Consider the following 24,960-nt stretch of genomic DNA (forward strand, 5'->3'; position numbering starts at 1 on the left):
AAACCATGATCCCGGCTACTTTGGACCAGCACCAGTTTGCCTACAAGGCAAATGGATCAACTGAACAGTTACTTCTATTGCCTTTCATACTGTCTTGGAACACCTGGAGCAAAAAGACGCCTACGTCAGGATGCTTTTCATTGATTACAGTTCAGCCTTTGACACCATACTACCGAACAAGCTGTCAAGCTCCACATCACATCAACCTGGTGAAGTAGTGGAAAGGATCTCCAGTTTTGTTCTTTGAGATGAACATCATCAAGGAGCTCTCTTATTCTGTCAACACAACCTCAATAGTAAGGAAGGCACAACAGTGACTGAGATGCTTAAGAAGAGCTAATCTGCCCCAAAAATTACTGGCCAACCTATCAATATGCAATAGAAAGCATACTAGCATACGGACTGACAGTGTGGCACTCTAGCTGCAGTAAGACGGATCCCAAGATACTCCATCAGGTAATTAGGATGGCTCAGTGCATCATTGGGACTCAACCACTGAACCTAGAGTCAACTTACAACTCTCAATGCCTACAGCACACTTGTAACATCATTAAAGACCCATCCCATCCGGGACACTGTTTGTTCAATCTCCTGCTTTCTGATGGGAAGTACAAAAGCATCTCAGCCAAGACAGAAACACTGAAAAACAGCTTCTTCCCAAGGGCTATTGTGCACCTGAATAGTGCTGCACCCTGGCTTGCTAATGACCTTTGAGTGTGGTCAAAGTCACTTGCATGTAAATATGAGAATTTTTAAAATTACTGCATGCATTGTAAATATCTGCTTGGCATTGACTGGAGTAACACTGCAATCTCATTGTCGAGCAATGAATGACCTAGGGCTTTTCTCTTTGATGATGAGAAATGACTCAATAGAGGTGTACAAGATGATGAGATCAGATTGACAGCTAGAGAAATTTTCCCAGGCTGGAAATAGTTAATAAAAGGGGGCATAGCTTTAATGTGATTGAAAGAAAACATGAGTTGTCAGAGGCAAGTTTTTTTTTACACAGCGGTAGGTGTGTGGACTGTGCTGTCAGGCTGGTGGTAGAGTCAGATGTATTAGGGACATGTAAGAGACTTTTACATTGGCACATAAGTCTTTGCTGATCTAGATTGGCCTTAGCAGCTCTTCTGTCTTAATTCTAATCTGCTAATTAAATTTGCAGATGACACTATTGATTGGCCTAATCTCAAACAATAATGAGGTGGTTTACAGGGAAGAAGTCATCTCTCTGACACCGTGGTGTCAATGTTGTAAAAACAAAGGAGCTGGCTGTGGATTACAGGAGGAATGGAGACAGGCTAACCCCTATTGACATCAATGGATCTGGGGATGAGAGGGTAAACAGCTTTAAGTTCCTCGGCATCCACATCACCGAGGACCTCATGGTCTGTACACACCAGCTGTGTGGTGAAAAAGGCACAACAGACAGTTGAGGAAGATTGGTATGGGCCCCCAAATCCTAAGAACTTCCTACAGGGGCACAATTGAGAGTCTCCTGACTGGCTGCATCACTGCCTGGTATGGGAACTGTACCTCTCTTAATCGTAGGATTCTGCAGAGAATGGTGTGGACAGCCCAGTGCATCTGTAGTTGTGAACTTCCCATGATTCAGGACATTTACAAAGACAGGAGTGAGAAAAGGGCCCAAAGGATCATTGGGGACCCAAGTCACCCCAACCACAATCTATTCCAGCAACTACCATCTGGGAAACAGTACCACAGCATAAAAGCCAGGACCAACAGGCTCCAGGACAGCTTCTTCCACCAGGCCATCAGACTGATTAACTCACGCTGATTTGAGTGTATTTCTAGGTTACATTGACTGTTCTATATATTGTAAGTTACTATGATTGCACATTGCACATTTAGAGGGAGACGTAATGTAAAGATTTTTATTCTTCGTGTATGTGAAGGATGTAAGAAATAAAGTCAATTCCATTCAATTCAGTTTTCCAAACCCCTCAGTTCTTTGATTCAGATATTTCAATGTTGAAAAAGGATTTATTTACACTAATGGTCACCAACCTTTTTAAGCCCAAGATCCCCTACCTTGGCCTCAGTGAAAGGCAAGATTGACCCTACTAAATCGGTGCATGTGCATGGCAGAAAAGACCGGAAGTAAAACCCAGCAACCCGAAAGTAGAAATAATGTATAAACACCAGGGATACCCATCCTTTTTTGCACCGCGGACCGGTTTAATATTGACAATATTCTTGTGGACCGGCTGATGGGGTGGGGGGAATTTTTAAACACGACCGGAATACAGTGATACTCGAAGGAGGTTCCTTATGTCCAGTCTATTCCGCAATTTAGTTTACGTGGCTATCAGCACTTAGCTTCTGTCCTGCTTGCTCACAATTTTTCCACTGAAAAAACTCAGCGGGTTTGTCTTTAAGTGCAGGGTGCTTGGACTCAAGGTACCGAAGCAGTTTTGAGGGCTTCATTGCCTCATTAGACAGCCTCCCGCCCGCCCGCCGCCAGATGCTTTGGCCAGGTGCAGCTGGTCGTGGGTGGGGTGAGAGGACAAGGTAAGGGCCAGAGGTCCCCGTGCCAGGGCCGCGGCGGTCGCAGTCTGGAGAGAACAACGACTGAGCAAAGAGTGCAACAGGGTGTGCACCCGCCCCCTTGTAGGATCTATTGGCCGGCAAAAGTTTGGCTGGAGGGATGACTTTCAGTAGATCGCAGCAAGGTAGCTGCTCTGCTACTTATGAAACCCTGAGCCCGAATTAGGTCGTCTGCAAATATTTTAGCACTGGGTCCCCCACGAACATTCAGTGTGCTAAACAGATTTAGAGGCAGCGCCCATCTGTCCGCACTCCAGGCCAGTAGCAATGGCACTTGCCGCTGGCCGCCAAGGCCAACCAGTGATTCTTGGCGTGAAGGTATCACTGCGTTTAGGCAACTGATGACCTCGTGCATTCAAGTTCAACAGTGGGTGTGACGGAATGAGGAAAGGTGCAGCTGACTCATATTGTTTCATATTGCCAAATCATATTGTTTCCCGGTGGTTGGGGACCACTGAAGTACACTGTGTAGTGTGGGGGGACACATGTGCACTGGGCAGAAAGAATGGAACTAAAACCCTGCAACCCGGAAACAATCTCTCAACAATATTTGTGTATTTATTTTTCAATTTTTTCGGGATCTACTGGGAAAGTCTCAAAGATCGACCAGTCGATCGCGATCGATGGGTTGGCGACCACTAATTTACACCCTGTGTATAGCCTGGTCATTAAGCATGTGAAACCCACAATGAAGACTCTTAAGATCTGGCTGGAGGGTGCTGACTCTGCTCTTCAGTGCCAATTCCAGCACACAGACTGGAGCGCGTTTGCTGCCCATGCCACCACAGACTCTCAGATTGACATTGACTTATATACCAACTCTGTCCTTGAGCACATCAATAAGTGTGTAGATAGAGTGACATTAGAAAAACAAATGAAAGTTTTCCCCAATCAGAAACCATGGATGAACAGGGAGGTTCCCCTCCTGCTCAAAGCCAGAGATGCAGCCTTCAGGTCTGCAGACTGGGAGGCTTACAGCTCAGCCAGGGCCAACCTGAGGAGGGGAATCTCTCAGGCTAAACACATATACAAACAGAGAATTGAAGAGCATTTCAACTCCTCAGGCCCCTGGCACATTTGGCATGGCATACAGGTCATTACAGACTTCAAACTACCTAGTACTGTTCCCCCTTCCAGCTCTGCTTCCCTCCCTGATGAGCTCAATTGCTTCTACGCTTGCTTTGATGGATAAAACAAGGAGGTCACCCTCAAAGCGGATCTCCTGCTGGTGAACTGCCTCTCTCACTTTCCACCTCTGACGTTTGTGCCACCCTGAGCAGGGTGAATGTACGGAAGGCAGCTGGTCCAGATGGAATACCTGGCCATGTGCTCAGAGTCTGTGCAGGCCAGTTGGCCGGGGTCTTCACGGACATTTTCAATCTGTCCCTGGCCCAGGCAGTTGCCCCACAAGCTTCAAGATTGCCACCATCATGCCAGTGCCGAAGCATTCCACTGCCACGGGCTTGAATGACTTCCGCTCAGTTGCACTCACCCCCATCATTGCAAAGTGCTTTGAGAGACTGGTTCTATCACATCTGAAATCCTGTCTGCCCACGACCCTGGACCCCCATCAATTTGCCTATCGTGCCAACAGAGGACGCTATCTCCACGACACTTCACTCTGCCCTGACCCACCTGGACAGCCCCAACTCTTAGTCAGAATGCTGTTCATTGGCTTTAGTTCGGCATTCAATACTGTGATCCCCTCCAAGCTGATCGCCAAATTTCGCCAGCTTGGTATCAGCTCATCCCACTGCAATTGGACCGTGGACTTTCTGACTAACAGACCCCAATCTGTTAAGTTAGGCGACCTCTCCTCCGCTCTCACCCTGAACACCGGCGTGCCTCAAGGGTGTGTGCTGAGCCCTTTCCTGTACTCCCTTTTTACCTATGACTGTGTTCCTGTACATGGTTCTAACTCCATAATCAAGTTCGCAGCGGCACCATGGTGGTTGGCCTTATCAGAGGGGATGACGAAATGGCCTACAAGGATGAGGTCCAGCACCTGGCTGCATTGTATGCTAACAAAAACCTGGCCCTTAACACCCAGAAGACCAAGGAGATCATTGAGGACTTCAGGCACACTAGGAGCCACACTCATTTCCCCATTTACATCAACGGAACTGTAGTGGACTGTGTATTAAGCTTCAAATTCCTTGGTGTCCACATTTCTGAGGATCTCACCTGGTCCCTGAACTCCTCCATCCTGATCAAAAAGGTGCAACAGCGCCTTTATTTCCTGAGGAGCATCAAGAAAGCTCACCACTGTCCCAGGATACTGATGGACTTTTACTGCTGTACTATTGAGAGCATACTTACCAACTGCATCTCAGTGTGGTATGGCAGTTGTCCTGTATCGGACCGCAAAGCACTCCAGTGTGTGGTGAAAACTGCCCAGCGGATTATCGGCACCCAATTGCCCACCATTAAGAACATCTACCTTGAACGCTGCCTGGGCAGGACAAAGAGCATTATTAAGGATGCATCTCACCCTAACCATGGACTTTTTACTCTCCTCCCATCTGGTAGGCATTACAGGAGCCTCTGCTCCCGCACCAGCAGGCACAGGAAGAGCTTCTTCCCTGAGGCTGTGACCCTGCCGAACCTCACATCACAGCTTTAAGCAGTATTGCACCCACATTGTACTGTCTCAGTACTTTTATATTTGTGTGCTATAACACTTACTTTTTATTTGCAGTTATTTTGTAAATAACACCATTCTTTGCATTTCTGATTAGATGCTAACTGCATTTCATTGGCTTTGTATCTGTACTTGGCACAATGACAGTAACGTTTAATCTAATCTAAAATTTTCTTGCTGGCATTCACAGTAAATACAAAGAAACATGATAGAAGCAATGAAAAAACACATGACAGAAATGGAGAAACAACCAATATGCAAAGGACAACAAACTGTGTAAATACAAGAAGAAATGAACAAATAAATAAATAAGCAAGCAATAAATATTGAGAGCACAAGTTATAAAGTCCTTAAAAGTGAGTCCATAGGTTGTGGAATCGGTTTCAATCACTCCACCTTAAGTATATCTAAGGATCTTGCCCCAACTTTGCCCCTCGGACAAAGAATTTCAGTAATTCAGTATTCTCTGAGAGAAGTTTGTACATACCTTAGTTTTAAAACACTAGCCCCTTGTTTTGTAGCTACAATAGTAGGCAGCCATCGATCTCAGAGTGTCGTGGGTTTGTGCCTCTGGTGGACTGTGTCCTCTCCAGGGCGCAAGCCTGGGCGGGAAGATTTGAAGTACCGGCTGTTGCCCATGCAGCGGGTTCCCCCTCTCCACGTCACTGATGTAGTCCTAGGGAAGGGCAAACGCAGATACAGCATTGTTGCAGAGGTTGCCAGAGTGAAGTTGTAAACAACATCAAATTGCCTTAGGGACCCTGGTTCCAGATTTTTTCCTTGGGGTTTACTCCCGAAGCATTTCCCATGGATGGGTAAGGCCGCGAGGCAGTGGAGGTTTAAAATTGGAGTTTCTATTCGCCTAGGCAGGCTGCTGTCCAAGGCTGATGAGCCCCACCTGCCTGAAGCAACTGGTTTTGAGGCACCAGCTGTCCGCCTTTGCCCCTTCTCTTGTCAGTAGAAACAGTACTGCTGGGCTAGTAGCTAAGCCACACGTGAAGGCCAACTGGTTACAATAGTTTTTAAGATACATCCTAAAGGTAGAGAGATTTAGAAAAGGAAATCCAAAAGATTAGGAGCCAAGTGGCTGAAAGCACAACTGCTTATCAGTGGGGTGCTCTTCCCTTTCTCTGTAAAAGATATATTAGTGACCGAAGTGGAAGACCACAGTGGTTTATAAACCTGGATGAGTCTGCACATTTTGAAGAGTTAAAAACATTAAGGGATCTGAAAACAAAGATGAGAATTTTAAAATTGAGTTGTTGAGGTAGGAAGTACAAGTCAGTGGGCATCTTAATGAGATGATGATACAACAAAGTCAAGTGAGGATATTAAATAAAAGCAGAAAATGCTGAAAACACAGGTGACATCTATGGAAAGGGAAGAAGTTAGTATTTGGTGTCAAACCCAAACAATAACTGTTTCTGCTTTCACACATGCTGCCTGACCTGTTCCCACCATGTTTATTTCTCAGATTTGCGGAATCTGCAATTCATTTTGCTGAAGCTTTTTGTTGATTTTTTTAAAGAAATATTTGAGTGCTTTCAGACAGAAAACACAATATAAGCACCTGAGTTCAGCAACTGAGTATTGATGTAAGCACATGAACAAAGCAATATTGCTGCAACTCCTATTGGGCTTTGGTGAGACATTATCTGGAATATTGATTATACATTTGTCATGAGTTAGAGGAGCAGAGCTAAAGAGCATAGGATCAGGATAAATTGTTTTCTACCTAGTGGGTCATTAGAATCTGGAATCCCTAAGGAACTGATGGATGTAGTGACTCTATCAACATTTAAGAAGTATCTGGATCGGCACCTGTAATGCCATGGAAAATGGGATTAAATATTGGTAGGAAGTTGACAATTGGCCAATGGTTTTGGGTCTGTGACTCCTTGTGTAAGGAAAGACATACTTGCCTTAAGAGAGTATAGTATAGATTCATCAGATTGGATTCTGAGATGGGTGGATTGTCCATAAAAGGATATTTGAGTAGATCTGGAGTCGGATGGAACAAATGCCACAGGGAAACCTTGAATTAAACTGGAGGAATTTTGTCTCCCTAAGGAGTTTAGTCATTTGAAATCTCTCCTGGCCACCACCTTTGAACTTGACAATATTTGGAACATCTCGGGCAGATAGGTAATTTTTTAAAGTTATTTTGGAGTGTTATGGGAATGAAGGAAGAGAATGGAATTAAAGCCAAGAATTATATCAGTTTTAGTCTTATTTAATGGCATATTGCTCAATCCTGTTCTTGTTATTTTCTTATTATCTTATCTATAATACTTGATACTCAACAGAATATGGACAAAGTTGACAACCAGTACAGTGGAGCATGAGTGCATCTGATAGAAGAAACTGGTTATTGTGATATAAGGGTGTAGAATTTTAAGAATTGTTGGTTAATATTCTAATGGAATGTGTAGAGCATTATAAAATGAGATAAGATGCCTATTCATACCACTAATTTATATAAAATAGGCATAAGCATTGGGACTGTAGGCTAGGTTGGTGCACACTTGAGTATTCTGGATCTCCCGTCAGTCTGGTAACAGTGGGATCACTAATGTTGTAATGCTGTTTACTGTTAGATGTGCTTGTGAAATTAAGAAAATATTCCCGGGCTAATTATATGTTTTGATACTCAAGGGGCTGTGCCACTAATAATATTTCTCAAGAGCCTGCTAAGTAAGTTAATTCATGCCAGCAATTTCCCCCTCGTGGACTTGCTTTTAATATATCTATGTTATCTACCCCCTTTCCCCACTCATCAAACCTCTAAGTGCTGTGGAAAGCTTCACATTCTTGCCACGGTCCAATATTGTGGGGCTGGATATTCTTCACAACTGAACTTAAGACTGTATGACTGTTGGTACTCACTGAGATGCTTGTGTTAGTTTATTTAGGGCAACAGTACAGCCAATTGAAATGGCATTTGTCTGGCATCTGGTTTCAAATTTAAATCCTGCATCAAACCTTTGTACTTAACAGATAGTTTTCAGTGGATATCGACCACCTTCTGTAGTTTATGTTCAGGTTCTTTATCTTCCTTCCAACAGGACGGATATCTTTGTCTTCCTTCTCAGCACCAGAGCTGGTGGCCTTGGCATCAATTTAACAGCTGCTGATACGGTAAGGAATTGAATATTTTATATGCTTGATCGCTGTTGAGTGAGCATGGATGTTGAAATGTGCAGTGATGGAGATTTTGGATTGTAATTCTTGAAATTTCTGAGTACTTTGAAGTATATTGAATCATTGATAGGAACCGCCTCAGGCTTCAATCATCAGTCCTAATTTTCAAATCCTCCTAATACCTCATTTTTTCAATATTGAAAGCTTTGTTCTGCGACTTCTATAATATTGAGCAACCTTAAGCAGCCTTCCAATGTATAAAATTGTTTCTAAGTGATTGTTGAGTTGATGGTCTCTGCTGAGTCTACAGGATGGCTACATGGATGATAACTGAAAATGCTTCTTCAGAGCTTTGTCCCTGGGCATCAAGCTGAACAGTTGTAACTGAGCCAAGGGAACTTGATGTCTAATCTATGCCAGGCTTGTGTTTATGGCACAGTGTAATTTGCTGTGCTGATTTGCCCAGGAAATGTTTGACCATTAGACCAGAAGATATAAGAGCAGTATTAGGCCATTTGACCCATCCTTTTCTGTCTTTTTGTCATGGCTAATGTATTTTTCCTCTGCCCCAATCTCCTGTCTCCACCCTCACCCCCATTCTCCAGATTCACCATTCTCTGGCTAAAGAAACTCCTCCTCATCTCCGTTCTGAAAGGACGCCCCTCTTATTTGAAGCTGTCTCTTCTGGTCTTTGACACTCCCACCATATGAACAGTGTTTGAGAGAACTTTCTGTGTTAAAGCTTTATAGTGCCAGCGAATGGGGTTCATTTCCCTACTGCTGTCTGTAAGGAGTTTGTATGTTCTTGCTGTGACTGCATGAGTTTCCTCTGGGTGCTCCAGTTTCCTCCCATATTCCAAAGATGTACATGATAGGGTTTTAGGCATTCGGTGCTTGTGCTGGAGGCAACACTTTCGGGCTGCCCCCAGCTCATTCTCCGATTGAACTGGTCATTGACACAAATGACGAATTCCACTGATGTTTCTATGTACATGTGACAAAGCTAATCTTTATCTTCTTGAATCTCCATGTGTTGCACTAGGATCTTGTTATTATACAGGATTTTATCAATCAGGATGTTAGAAGCAGTCCATCACTGAGGAAGACAAAATAGTCTTGCCTTAATGATATGGTATATAAGACTTAACATCACATCGTCATGTGGGAAATCACATGCTCAGATCTCATGATATCGTTGAGGATAGGAGGTGGTTGAATAAATTTAAGTAACTGGGAAATTATTGATTAATGCTGATACAACACCTTATTGAATTATAGAACATATGACAGTGCAGCACAAATACTAATTACATTAGTAATCAAACGTCCAACACAACTAATCCCTTCTGCCTACACAATGTCCATAGTCTCTATTTTTGCACATTCATGTGCCTATCTAAGAGCCGCCTTCTCACCTTAAGTGCATGCCTCTCTTATTAGACATTTCAAACCTGGGGAGAAAAGATACTGGCTATCTACTCTACCTCTGTTGTTCATAAACTTCTATCAGATCTCCTCTCAGCCTCCACTGCTCCAGAAAAAACAACTTAAATCTGTTCAATTTCTCCTTATAGCATGTACCCTCTAATCCAGCCAGCATCCTGGTAAATCTGTTCTGCATCCTTGCCAAACCGGCAACATCCTTCCTATAATGTGGTGACAGGACTGAATGCAATGTTCCAGATGCTGCCTAAATAGAGTTTTATAAAGCTGCAGCACAGCTTTTCGACTCTTGCACTCAGTCCCTCATTTAATAAATGCCTTCTTTATCACCTTTTTGACCTGTGAAGCCACTTTCGGGAAGCTTTGGTCTTGGATCCTGAGATCCCGCTGCACACCTTGCCATTAATAGTGTACTTTCTGTTTATAATTTAATATCCCTAAATCCGAAACATCACATTTGCTAGTGTTAAACTCCATCTACCATTCCTCTGCCTATATTTGCAATTGATCTATATCCCACTGTATCCTTTGCCAGACTTCTACACTATTTGCAACACCACCAATCTTCATTTCTCTGCAAACTTCCAAACCCATCCATCTACATTTTCAGAGCAAACACGAGGAAATCTGCAGATGCTGGAAATTCAAACAACACACACAAAATGCCGGTGGAACACAGCAGGCCAGGCAGCATCTATAGGGAGGAGCACTGTTGACGTTTCGGGACGAGATGTCGACAGTGCTCCTCCCTATAGATGCTGCCTGGCCTGCTGTGTTCCATCAGCGTTTTGTGTGTGTCATCTACATTTTCATCCAGGTCATTTATATATATATATATATATATATATATCACAAACTGCAGAGTACTATTAGTCACAGACCACAAGTCAGAATAACTCCCTTCAACCAGTATTGCCCTCTGTCTTTTTGGGGTAAGGCAATACTGAATCCAAACAGCCAATTCATTGTTGATCCCATCCATCTTAATCTTCTGGATGAATATCCCATGAAGGACCTTGTCAAAGGCTTTAGTAAAATACATGCAGTCAACATAATCCATGTAGACAACATTGCAAAAATGAATGCTTCTTCAAGGACTGCAGTTCCTTATTGCAAGGTGACTTTCATTTCAGGTTATATTTTATGACAATGATTGGAATCCGACAGTGGATCAACAGGCTATGGATCGAGCTCATAGACTGGGTCAGACCAAACAAGTAACTGTATATCGACTCATCTGCAAGGGAACGATTGAGGAACGAATCTTGCAGCGTGCCAAGGAAAAGAGTGAGGTACAGTGACATACTAGCATGCACAGAACATATTTATTAAGTGGTTTTGAGTTCTACAGTGTTGAAGTACTTGAAACACATTCATTCTAGAAAGACCGTGGCTAGAAAATATTGCTCTAAATCAGGAGTTCCCAAACTGGGGTCCACCGTCCCCATAATAGTATTGGGCCATGGCATAAAAAAGTTGTGAACCCCTGCTGTAAATAAACAATTGCACTGAACACAAAGTACAACAAGTGTGAGCAATTGACTCCCTCAAGCTTGCTGTGCTATTCAAAATTATTGTAGACCTTTTCACCACAATATTGCATTAAGGTATCCCTATGTATATCTCTTGATTCCTTTAATATCAAAAAGTCTTTCAATGTTTGTTTTAAATACAATCAATGAGTAGCTCCCACAGCATTCTGAATAGAGAATTCCTGAGTGAAGATATTTCTTCATCTCAGAATCAGATGCATGGAGTCAGAGGAAGTGTATTATCATGGATAGTGGATTGGTTAACCGATAGAAGGCAGAGAGTTGGTATAAATGTGTGTTTCTCTGGTTGGCAGTCGGTGGTGAGTGGGGTGCCGCAGGAGTTGGTGCTGGCCCCGTAACTGTTTACCATTTACATTGATGATTTGGAAGAGGGGACTGAGTGTGGCGTGGCAAAATTTGCTGATGACACTAGACTGAGTGGAAAAGCAAATTGTGCAGACGATGTGACGAGTCTGCAGAGGGATATAGATAGGTTAAGTGAGTGGGCCAAGGTCTGGCAGATGGAGTACAATGTTGGTAAATGCGAGATCATCCACTTTGGAAGGAATAATAGAAGAGCAGATTATTATTTAAATAGTGAAAGATTGCAGCATGCTGTTGTGCAGAGGGGCTTGGGAGTGCTCAGGAGGATGTTATGAGAATGCAGGGTGACTTGGACAGGTTGGGTGAGTGGGCAAATGTATGGCAGATGCAGTTTAATGTGGATAAATGTGAGGTTATCCACTTTGGTGGCAAGAACAGGAAGGCAGATTACTATCTAAATGGAGTCAAGTTAGGAAAAGGGGAAGTACAACAAGATCTAGGTGTTCTTGTACATCAGTCAATGAAAGCAAGCATGCAGGTACAGCAGGCGGTGAAGTAAGCTAATGGCATGCTGGCCTTTATAACAAGAGCAATTGAGTATAGGAGTAAAGAGGTCCTTCTGCAGCTGTACAGGGCCCTGGTGAGACCCCACCTGGAGTATTGTGTGCAGTTTTGGTCTCCAAATTTGAGGAAAGACATTCTTGCTATTGAGGGAGTGCAGCGTAGGTTCACAAGGTTAATTCCCGGAATGGCGGGACTGTCATATGTTGAAAGATTGGAGCGACTGGGCTTGTATACACTGGAATTTAGAAGGATGAGAGGGGATCTGATTGAAACATATAAGATTATTAAGGGATTGGACATGCTGGAGGCAGGAAGCATGTTCCCGCTGATGGGTGAGTCCAGAACTAGAGGCCACAGTTTAAGAATAAGGGGTAGGCCATTTAGAACAGAGATGGGGAAAAACTTTTTCACCCAGAGAGTGGTGGATATGTGGAATGCTCTGCCCCAGAAGGCAGTGGAGGCCAAGTCTCTGGATGCATTCAAGAGAGAGTTAGATAGAGCTCATAGATAGCGGGGTCAAGGGATATGGGGAGAGGGCAGGAACGGGGTACTGATTGTGTATGATCAGCCATGATCTCAGTGAATGGCGGTGCTGGCTAGAAGGGCCAAATGGCCTACTCCTGCACCTACTGTCTATTGTCTATTGCCTATTGCTTGTTCATGAATCGCAATAAGTTGGCTTGCAGGTACAACAGGTTATTAAGAAGACAGATGGAATGTTGGCCTTCATTGCTTAGAGCATAGGTGTCAAACACAAGGCCCGCGGGCCATATCCGGCCCGCGAGATCATTTTAGATAGATCTATTATTTTAATTATTAATGGCCCGGCGATATGAAGCGCTGATAACAAACAAACTACAGATCCCATAATGCAGTGCAACAGCTGCCGATAGGCTACCCGGGAACATTCCCGTGTCAAGCGTCTGTTGCTGTATACAACGCTATTCTGAAGTCAAAGCTAACCCCTAACAATGGTGAAGAGAAAAGTTGATTCTGAAAAAAAGAGTTTCAAAACCGATGAGTATATGTTTACTGACATTGCCGGTAAACCCGTGTGTCTTATTTGTGGAGCTAATGTGGCTGACATAACAACACATCTCAGCATCTTAAACCTTCAGCTCCAGGGACGTGACCGCATGATCACTGACATGTATGATGCAGTGAAGGCATTTCAAGTGAAGCTGCTCTTATGGGAGACACAAATGCACCAGTGCAACTTGCCTCATTTTCCCTGTTGCCAAGTAATGTTGAACCAGGTCGGCGCAGTGATGTTCCCAAATGCGCACTTTGCTGATAAACTGAGCGCACTTCGCACTGAGTTCGCACGGCGCTTTGGTGACTTTGAAGCTCAAAAAATTAATTTCGAGCTGCTTCGCAACCCATTTGCCGTCGACGTGGAAACTGCACCTGTACAGGAGCTGGAGCTGATAGAGCTGCAGTGTAATGGGACACTAAAGGTAAAGTACGACACTGTTATTTGCTCCATTCCTGAAGCAATGCCTCAGCTCCGTCTACATGCGGCTCGAACCTTGTGCATGTTTGGTAGCACATATCTGTGTGAGAAGCTTTTCTCGGTGATGAAGATTAACAAAACATCACACAGGAGTTGTCTCACTGATGAACACCTGCAGTCCATCCTGAGAATCTCCACAACACAGAACCTTACACCAAACCTAAACAAACTTATTGCCAAGAAAAGATGCCAAGCATCCAGCTCTGACAAAACGGCATAAGAGCAAAGAAAACTGAGTGTTTTGATTTGTTGTTGTTTTAACTTTTGCTGAAAAGCACAAATTTAATTATATTTTCAGAGTTTTTTTGCAGCATGCTCATATTTCTAACTTGTATAATACTGACAGGAGATATTTTTATGGAGAGCAAAATATTTAAGTTATTTAAAGTTTTAGTTTTTTTTGGAATAATATTCCTGTCTGTTTTTATTCATATTTATGTTCAAAAAATGTTTAGTTTTAGTGTGTTCAATAAATGTTTATCCTGTTTGGCCCGCGACCAAAAGTGTGCTTTGAGTTTTGGCCCCATGTGCAATTGAGTTCGACACCTCTGGCTTAGAGGGATTGAATTCAAGAGCAGGGAGGTCATGCTGTACTGGTCACAGAGTACTGGTGAGGCCGCACCTGGAGTACTGTGTGCAGTTCTGGTCTCCATACTTGAGGAAGGATATACTGGCTTTGGAGGCAGTGCAGAGGAGGTTCACCAGATTGATTCCAGAGATGAAGGGGTTAACCTATGAGGAGAGATTGAGTTGCCTGGGACTATACTGTCTGGAATTCAGAAGAATGAGAGGGGATCTTATGGAGACATACAAAATTTTGAAAGGGATAGATAAGATAGAAGTAGGAAAGTTATTTCCATTGGTAGGTGAGACTAGAACTAGGGGACGTTGCCTCAAGATTCAGGGGAGAAGATTTAGGACGGAGATGAGGAGAAACTGTTTTTCCCAGAGAGTTCTTCACTAAATATATTTAAGATACATTTAGATTTTTACATAGTAAGGGAATTAAGGGTTATGGGGAAAAGGCAGGTAGATGGAGCTTAGTTTACGGACAGATCAGCCATAATCTTATTGAATGGTGGAGCAGGCTCGATGGGCCAGATGGCCTACTCCTGCTCCTATTTCTTATGTTCTTAAGTGATTTTCTTCATTTTGAGAATGTGATGCTTGATTCTAGATTCTTCAGCCGGGGAAACATTGTCCCACATTTACTCTGTAATGTCCTTCTCAAAGCATATTATATGTTTCTAGTGAATAGAGGCCTAGCCTACTAGATCATTCTCAAATGATAGGTGCACCTTCCCAGAATCATATAATTCAGTCATCACTACACTCCCTCCATAACAAATATATCCTTCCTTAATAAAGGAGATCAAATTTGTATATGATATTCAAGGCCATGTATATTGTTATGAGATGAAATTACTCACCTTATCACTTTGAAGGGCAACTTACTTATCTTCCCAATTATCTGTAGCATTAGGATGTTATCTTTTTGTGACATATACAGTACAAACATCAACATTTACCTATCTTTCACTGTGTATGTATTGTTCAGTTTTATTTTTCCCCAACCAAAGTAGATAATCTCACATTTTTCTGCATACTACTCTGTTTGCCATATTGCTGCTGCTCAGTTAGCTTGGTTATACCCTTGAAGCCTGTCTGCATCTACACCATCATGTGCATTTATAACCTCAGTAGACTTAGAAAATATTACATTTGAGTTCCTTGATTAAATCATTGTGAGTAGCTGAGCATTGTACAGAGACAATTTTGCAGAAGTCCATAGATTTGGAAGGTCCTATATTTGTTGACAAGGTCAAGTCCAAGGGTAGCCTATAGTAAATTGAATGGATTTGCTCCAGTGAAGTCTGTAAAGGGCCAAAAGAGAATTTCCATTTGGGTGAAAGTTTATGAAACGAGAAGGTTTGTGCTGATGTGAAGTACTAAGTGAGAAGGATGTTAAATGAATTTCTGGAGTTGTCTATTATTTTCAGACTGTTACAGTTGACATTGGCTCATTCCACCATCCTACTCTCTGTAGCTCTTATACCATTTGAGTCTTTATGAAGACCACAAGTCATAGGAATAGAATTGGGCCATTTTGGCCCATTAAGTCTGCTCCATCATTTGATAATGCTTGATTATTTTCCCTTTTAACACCGTTCTTGTGCCTTCTCCCCATAACCTTTACCTCGCGGTTCTTGAACTCAGCTCCTCTACTAATGAAGGCCAACACACCATAGGATTTCTTAACCACCCCATCAAATTGCATGAGAACTTTGAGGGATCTTTGGATATGGGCACCTTTTTTCTTCTCAAGAAAGGTAATGGGGATAATCCTGGGTATCATGGACCAGTGATTTATCTGTCCTAATGTTTTTCAAAAGTTGCAGCATATTCTCTCTCTTAATGTTGACACTTTTCACCATATCAACCTGTTCTATGCTTGTCTGCACATTCCTCAAGGTCCCTCTCACTGATGAATACTGAAGTTAAAGTATTGATTAAGAACCTCCTTTACCCGCTCTGACTCCAGGCATATTTCCTCTTTTATCCCCAATCAGTCCCACCCTCACTCTAGTCATCCTCCTGTTCTTGTACAGTGTAACTGTCTAGAGTAGTGGTCGCCAACCAGTCGATCTTTGAGACTTTCCCAGTAGATCCCAGAAAAAAATGAAAAATGTGCACCGGGCAGAAAAGACCGAAAGTAAAACCCTGCAACCCGGAAACAACCTCTCCCCACAAACAGCTCTCCGCAGCGGGAGAACCCGCTACATCACCATTATCCTAATCAGCATCAACCTATTTTTATAATGCAGACATTCCACCTCTCCCAGAAGTTCCAGGAGTCTCCCGTATATTGATAGCGGTTCCCTGACACCCGCAAATTATATACAATATCCCGGAAATCGATTTTTTTTTTAGAGAGAGAGAGTGAGAGAATGAACCATGACAGAGTGTTCCAAGAAAAAAGAAAATATAAAACATACTTCACCCCATACTACACTAAAGTTGTACCCCTGCTTAATAGGGGTCAAAAATAATGACAGTATTGCTCGCTGCACTGTTTGCAACAGTGACTTTTCTATTGTCCGTGGTAGGTTAAAATGTAAAAGACATGTTGAGGTGAGCTTAACAGGTGTAATTCATTCATTAGCATAGCTAATGTTATTTAAACTAGCTGGCTAGCTGCTAAGGAGCTACTCTATTGCAGACATCCCACCTCTACTGGGAGTCTCCTGCAAATTGATGGTGCTACCTCCCTGAAATGAGTTTTTGCAGGGTGGGATGTCTGATAATGCTCATATTACAACACTTCTCCCCCTTTAAATTCCAACATTCCCCAAATGTAAAAGAACTGGGAAACAAAATACAATTGTGTCATTAGCTTGTGTACCCCTGAAACTTACACTCGTGTCTCAGTAACAGTTTACCAATACAAAACACCTGAACCTGGCAGGTTCAACATTCAGTCTAACAAAGGAAACTGTCCATTCAAATATTCAGTCTGTCAGGAGGTTTGTGAGGGCACTGTGCTGCAACAGATGAAAATGATTAAATCTAAGTACAGGAGCTGTTTTACTGACTGACACCTCACAGACTGTCTCAGACTGGCTGTCTGTAGTTATGAGCCAAATTTCAGGGAACTAGCAGAAGGTATTCAGCCCCAGTCATCACACTGAGTGCAACAGTCAATTTTTATTCATTTATTTTTCATGTTGAAATAAAATTAAATAATGAAACATAGAATTAAAGGTGTTGTAATGTGAGCTTTATAAAAACAAGTAATACCAATTAAGAAAACACAAAAATGTTGGCAGAACTCAGCAGGCCAGACATCATCTATGGGAGGAGGTAGTGGCGACGTTTCGGGCCGAAACCCTTCATCAGGAGTGAAGAAACGAGATAATGGTAACATAGGAACACATTTGCTACGGAAAGCCGCCTGCAAAGAGAGACTACTTCCGGGGCTGCGGGGCTCCACTTCCGGTCCCTTCTGCATACGTGTGTCTAAACAATTTAGTAGGTCGATCTTGCCTATCACTAAGGCCGAAGTAGGGGATCTTGGGCTTTAAAAGGTTGGCGACCACTACTCTAGAGCCTTGTCTAAGCCTTGCTTCCTAAACCTCAGGTATGCTTCTTTCTTCCTCTTGACCAGATGTTCCACATCTCTTGTCAACAATGGTTCCTTTCCCTGCCTCAGTGGGACAAACATATCCAGAACCACATGCAAGTGCTCCCTAAACAACCTCCATATTTCAGTTGTGTATCTTCCCAAGTACATCTGTTTCAAATTTATGTTCTAAAGTTCCTGTCCAATAGCATCATAATTGGCCCTCCCCTCGTTAAATACTTCCCATACTGTCTGCTCCTGTCCCTGTCCAAGAATATCGTAAAAGTTTGGGAATTGTAGTCACTGTCTCCAAAATGCTCATCCACCAAGAGATCTATCATTTCTCCAGGTTCATTGCCTAGTACTAGATCAGTATGGCCTCTCCTCTAGTCGGCCTGTCTTGTTTACATACTGTGACAGGAATCCTTCCTGGATGCACCTAACAGATTTTGCTCCATCTGAAACTTTTGCACAGTGGAGGTGCCTGTCAATATTAGGGAAGTTGAAGTCACCAATGACAACAACCCTCAGTAAAGTTTCTGCATTAGCTGATCTATAGCGTATTGAAACTAATAATCCGATATCCTCTAAGGTCTTGATGTATAATCATTATGTAAAATGCAACACCAAGTAATGCAATTTCATGGTCTGGTGGAAGCTGAGGGAAAAGGGAACAACTTGCTTTATTGAATCAGCTAGCCTCAGTGAATGAATCCAAAGTGTTTGGGAACATGCACATACACACATTGGTTGTATAGATGCAGCTCAGGATAGTTATCATTAGATAATTGATATTTTAGTTACACCATAGTGCATCCTCATTCCTCATTTGTGCACATTTTAACAATGAACATTACCTCAAAGCAGTCTTCTCTTCTCAGGAAGCAAATGTTCCAAGCTGACAGAGATGGTGCTCAGATTCAAAGCTACAGATTTCCTGGAGTTGAAGTTTGGTCCTGTTGCATAATTATGATGCAAAGCAATTTGAGAATTAGCAGGGGTCCCATCAGCTTGTAAAACTAGTCTGTAGTCATTTTAATATTTTCTTTATAAATAGATTCAGCGAATGGTCATTTCTGGAGGAAACTTCAAACCAGACACACTTAAACCAAAGGAGGTGGTCAGCTTGTTGCTGGATGACGAGGAACTGGAGAAGAAATGTAAGAACTGATTTGAATGCGTGTCTTTTTTTTAACCCATCACAGTTGTACTAGTTTCCCTTTCAGGTGGCACTGCTATTTACTATCATTATGTTCCTGGGACAGTAAGCATCTTTTGTATCATATCCAAGTGGCATTCAAGCATAAGCATTGGAAATAAGTGCTTACAGGTTGTTTGATTATACATCTCACGGCTAAATATAGGTATATGTATACAGTATCTCACATTTAGACAATAATACACAAGCTCACATGGACCTCCTCTAACCATGTTGCAAGCACAGAATACAATAAATGTGGCCCCTCTACAACAGCGAGACCAAGTGTAGAAATACTTTCCAGAGCATCAGCATTCTGCCTGTGATGACCACCCTAACTCCCAGTCACATATCATTTCAATTTCCCTTTCCATTTCCATACTGACCTTTTCCACTGGCAGGGTGATGCCAAATGCTAGCTAGAGAAAGAGCATCTCGTATTCTGCCTGTGTGATCTACAACCTAAAATCTTCTCTACCTAGGAGGGTTGTGGAGATTTGGTTGCTTAGATCACTTAAAATACAGGCAACCCCCCACGTTACAAGGGTTGTGTTCCTAGAAAACAGCCTGTATCACCTGTATCCTGATTTTCTCTTAACAGGGAGATATATCATCTATGTATAAAGAAATGCTGGTTGAAAATTTTTGTGTTGATCTATTAAATCAATGTAAATTCTGTGAGTGAATTCTATTCTCTATCTCATTTGTGGATAGTGATTTGTGACTTCTATAAGGGCAGAATTCCACCACCCTTACACACAGGATTGTCTCTATATTCTTTGATGTTAAGGGGTGGGGTTATTGCAGGAAGACTGAGGGAAAAGATCAGCTTCAATCTTATTGAAAGGCTGTGTTTGCATGAAGGGCCAAATGGCCTATTCCTACTTCCTTCTGTTGGTTCTAAATGACTGATCATTTTTTTCCCAAGGCCTACTAGTTTTAAAAATTCTAGCTTTTCAAAATCTTTCTTTGTTTTCTTGAGAACACTTCAAAGGTTCATTTATTATCAAAGTATACAACTCTGAAATTTTTCTTCTGGGCAGCCATGAAACTAAGAAAGGAAAGAAAGGCAGCACAATCATCAACCCCAAAAGCCCCCTCCCCGCACAAAAAAACAAGAAAGATCAGGCAAATAACATAATATTAAAAACCTTTAAGACTGGAAGAAAAAGTCTATAGTCAAAGTCCATATCCAGAAAACCTGGGTAACATTCTCCGGGCACAGCAGCATGCTCTCCCCTCTCTGGTAGCAGAGCAAAAGACAGACAGCTGGCGCTCACCTTCTGCATTCACTTTGATGTTACAATCTCCCTCGTCACTTTATTCGATGAAATGAAGTCAAATGCCCACCACAAGCTTCAACAGTTCCAGAATCACATACATGAATACATGTAAAATACATAAAAGAAGTGAAATACATAGTTTCATGATTTATCCAGAAGATCTCGGCCAAAGGAGCATTATACACAGGTACCATCTTGCCCATAACCCAATAACTTTACCCATTATTCTCAACTCGAGTGAGCTAGTCTTCCTTCAACTCTATTGGGCAATTTCCTTTCCTCAGACATGTAATTATATGACTCTTGGTCATTTGAGTCAGCTACATTTGAAGGACAGGAATTAGATTGAGTAAGATTTTCATGCAGGTGTGATTTTGTGTACCTGTGTAATCCTTTATATGCAACATGCATTTTTCACTCTACTCTAGTCGCTCTACATGACTAAGTGGCAAAGTGAAAAGTTGTTACTAAAAGTACTAGTTTAATCAGATATCAGGACAAGGGTCCCAAGCGTCAGATTATTCCATTTTCAGCAGGATGTCTGGTCATTCTATCACACAGTCTTTCTCATATACACTTGTGTGTTATTTGCACAGATGTACTGCATTGTACTCCACACAATTTACATCCACGTGCAATTAGAAATGACCTTGTCTCTTCAGAGTTGGTGGCTGGTGAACAAACAAAATTGAATGTGGAGAGAATAAAATGGGATTAGTGTAAATCAGTGCTCAATGGCACCAACTTGGTGAGCTGAAGGGTCTCTTTCCATGTATCAATCTATGAAATGTAGTGTCTTACATTCGACTGCCTTTAAGATTGCTGGGTAACAGGTTGGGTTAGTTGGTTAATTGGTTCTTTCTGTTTATCTTTCTGGTAAGTGCGTCTGCGACAAGAGGAAAAGCGGATACAAGAAGAATCAAATAAAGTGAAAGATCGAAAGAGAAAACGAGAGAAGTATGCAGAAAAGGTAAAATTATAAACCCAACTGATGATGCAGCTTTACCATTAGATTTTTTTATTTTTGTAGTTTTTATTATTACTGGTGAGAAAGTGGTACTTTAATATGTCAGTTTCCCACATAATAAGGTACCAAGAAGAAATGGTTAACTGAAGTTGCTATCAACTGGCCTAGAACTTGTGCCTCATATGTCTCAATCACTTTTTCTCAAGCACAGCATGGAAAAGCTACTGTGCAGTGTCCACTGGCACCTTTTGTAACATGTGGATTTTGATTGGGCAAGATGCATGGTGTAGTTTTGTACTTAAAGAATTAATTATTTTCAATTAATGAAGTACAATAGATTCCAGATAATTGGGCCATTGGTTAATCAGAGCCATCGCTTATTTGTGACAACTCTTAAAGAACAAAAACAAATCAAGTAAAATGTTTCTTAGGGATACTGTACTGTTTGATTAGGGTAGGAGACTGTTGCCAAACAGTTTCTAACTAGCATCAAATGTGTGCACTTGTGTGGCCGTTAGACACTACACCATGCTTAGAATGAACAGTTCTTAAATAGCATCAGTTGCGTACGCTTGTGTTCAAAAAGCAGTGACTTTGTCACTGATAGTTGGCGAGAAATAATCAGACAATTCAAAAGTGTTTGGCTCACTGCAGTTTTTAAGCATTTGAGATGGCAAAAATGGCTGGGAATGAAAATGAAATTATTTCACTACAAGTTAGGAACTACGAAGAATTGGAAGGTATCAACAGCCATCTTGAATATTGCAATGAAAATGAGGATTTGGAGGATGCAATCGTCGATAGCATTGTATGAAGTCAGTGCATTATCTGTGTCTGTGATTTTGTTCATTTACAGTCAATCAAAAGAACGCAGCAGCATAAACTGGATGAATTCCTCCATTGATAAATATTAGGAACTAAAACACAGTAGTACTGCAGTAGTATTATAGTGTTCTAATTTGTTCTGCATTTCATTTAAATACCTAATTTGTTACTCATTAATCTGATGCTTTGTCCGTTTTAATACCTTTTGTAAACTAATGAAATGTTGGCTAATTGGTGCAGCTGCTTATTTAGGCCTAAATGTACTTTGTCTCAATTAACCAGAATCTACTGTATATATAAATTTTAACATGGGAATGGTGATATGTTGCTATTGTAGTTTGTGAGAATTGATGCAGTCTACATCTGCACCATTTGGCTGTATCTTGGGGAAATTCAGCTGAGTTGAAGAGCTGGAGTCTAATGTTCTGGGGTTGTGGTGGTGGGGTGGGGCTGCGATGAAGAGACAATTAGAAGCTGAGAGCTTGAGGCAGTAAGTGCAGGGTAACAATGTGCAGAACACCTAATCAGAGCTGAAAGAATAAAAGTACAAACAAAATTAATGAGAATAAAAGCTGATAAATGGTTAGAACCTGATGACCTGAATTCCAAGGTTTTGATGGAAATATCAATTGAGAATCGCAGGTTGCTGTGTTCCAAAATTCTACAGATTCCTGAATGATTCCTATAGATTGCAAGATAACAAATGTAATCCTCCTTTTTAATGAAGGGGTTGGTGGAGGGGTGAGAAAGCAGGGAGCTGTGGACCTGTTAAAATGATAAGATTTTTTATTTGGTAATATTTGTAATTTAGTAATGTTGCACTACCATGGTGCCCAAAATGGCCAACCTTGAGAGAGATTAAAGCCTTGTAAAACACTCTCACAACAGGCCACTTTTGAGGGTAGGGTGGATTTTTGCCCATCTCACTTAGGTCTTGGAGAAGATTGAAGATGTAGTGTTCCATTTGGCTAATGGAATCCCCTCAGCAGTTCAGGAATTGAGCACCAGATGGAGCACACAACCTTAGATGAGAAATACAGGTGGTCCCCGGGTTACAAATGTCTGACTTACAGACAACTCATACTTAAGAATGGACTGCCATAAAGCCTATATTACATTAAAAATTTGGAAACATTGCATGGCTTCAGCTGTTCGTCGGCTCGAGGAAGGAGAATGCTGTCGGCCATTTTAAGCCGGATCACGTTGGCGTTAACACTGTTGAGTGTGTAACTTTGTATTTGGCTTAAATTTTTCTCTTATTTACCCTTGTAACCATGCCTCCAAAGTGTAAATTTAATGCAAGTGCTGGTGATGGATCAAAGAAAAGGAAAACGATCATGATTGAAAATAAAGTGGAAATAATAAAGCGATCGGAAAGAGGTGAAACGCCATCTGTCATTGGAAAAGCGTTAGGTTATAGTCAGTCAGCGATCGGAATAATTTTAAAGGATAAAGTGAGAATAATGGAGCATATGAAAGGTCCTGCCCCAATGAAAGCTACAATTATTACTAAGCAATACAGTGGTTTAATTATTGAAATGGAAAAGCTATTGATAATTTGGTTAGATGAACAAAATCAGAGTAATATGCCTATTAGCCTTACAAGGAAAGGCTTGAAAACTTTTCAATGATTTAAAAGCTGCACGTTCAGCAAGTGAAGCTGATTGTAATGAAGAATTTGTTGCAAGTAGGGGTTGGTTCGATCGTTTCAAAGTGAGGGCAAATGTACATAATATTAAAGTGTAAGATGAAGCAGCGAGTGCCGATGTAAGTGCTGCGAGTGGTTTTCCTGAAATAGTGAAAAAAATTATTGAGGAAGGGGGTTATTTGCCAGACCAAATATTTAATGAAGACAAGTTTGGCTTATTTTGGGAAAAAATGCCTGAAAGGACCTACATTTCGAAAGAGGAAAAAAGTGCACCAGGGCATAAGGCATCAAAGGATAGGCTCATGTTATTACTTGGGGATAGCGCACCTGGGGATTTCAAGCTCAAGCCTTTGCTTGTGTATTGCTCCCTAAATCCGAGGGCACTTCGCCGTATCATTAAGGAATCTCTTCCCATTATTTGGAACATTTGACTAACTGACGCTAAATAAAAACCGTATGTACCTGTTCCGACTTGCCTACAAATTCGACTTAAAGACAGACTTAGGAACGGATCTCATTTGTAAACAGGGAACTGCCTGTATCCAAAGTACTGGAATGTGGTTTAAATACCAAAAGCTGTCAGCTGGTATTTAAAACAAAAAGTTGATTAGTTATACAACATGGAAACAGGCCCTTCAGCTCAAACCAGCCATTGACCACCCGCTAGTTCCATTTGCCTGCTTTTGCCTGTCTATATCCCTCTAAACCTTTCCTATCCATGTACCTGTCCAAGTGTTTTTTTTTTAAACATTGCAGTTATCCCCACCCTTGCCACTTCCTCTGGCAGTTCATGCCATATACCCACCACCTTCTCTGTGGAAAAGGTCACCCTCAGGTCCTTTTTATGTTTTTCCCCTTTGACCTTTAAGTCTGTGCTCGCTACTTTAAAACCCCTCCCCGGGGATAAAGATGACCTCTACGAAGTCACCCCTTGGCCTCTGTCCCATGATGGAAAAGAGGCAGTGGTGAATGTTTTGGTTTATTTATATTTTGCGTTTCTTCTGCAAACCTACTTCCCAACTGTAAGTGGGTCCACATTAGATTTTAATGTAGAATTCTAATCCTGGCTTACCCCACAGCTGGAAGTTTTCAGATTAGTGGTTAGTTTTGTGGAAAGTTTAGAACCACTGTACAGAATGGTCTGTGATTTGCTTTTGCTGTAATTTTAAGCATTTGCATGCCTTTAATCA

General features: G+C 41.8%; 1 protein-coding gene across 2 annotated transcripts in view; it reads left to right on the top strand.

Moving 5' to 3' along the window:
* Window positions 1-24,960, top strand: part of ino80 (INO80 complex ATPase subunit) — a 233,907-nt gene that overhangs the window by 193,282 nt on the left and 15,665 nt on the right. For both annotated transcript variants that reach the window (XM_073040376.1, XM_073040377.1), the window contains exons 29-32: window positions 8,278-8,350; window positions 10,930-11,088; window positions 18,907-19,009; window positions 21,212-21,300. In XM_073040376.1, the coding sequence (XP_072896477.1) occupies window positions 8,278-8,350; window positions 10,930-11,088; window positions 18,907-19,009; window positions 21,212-21,300 (424 nt within the window). The remainder of the gene's footprint in view (window positions 1-8,277; window positions 8,351-10,929; window positions 11,089-18,906; window positions 19,010-21,211; window positions 21,301-24,960) is intronic.

Source organism: Hemitrygon akajei, chromosome 3 (genome assembly GCF_048418815.1).
Source record: "Hemitrygon akajei chromosome 3, sHemAka1.3, whole genome shotgun sequence".
Lineage (NCBI taxonomy): Eukaryota > Metazoa > Chordata > Chondrichthyes > Myliobatiformes > Dasyatidae > Hemitrygon > Hemitrygon akajei.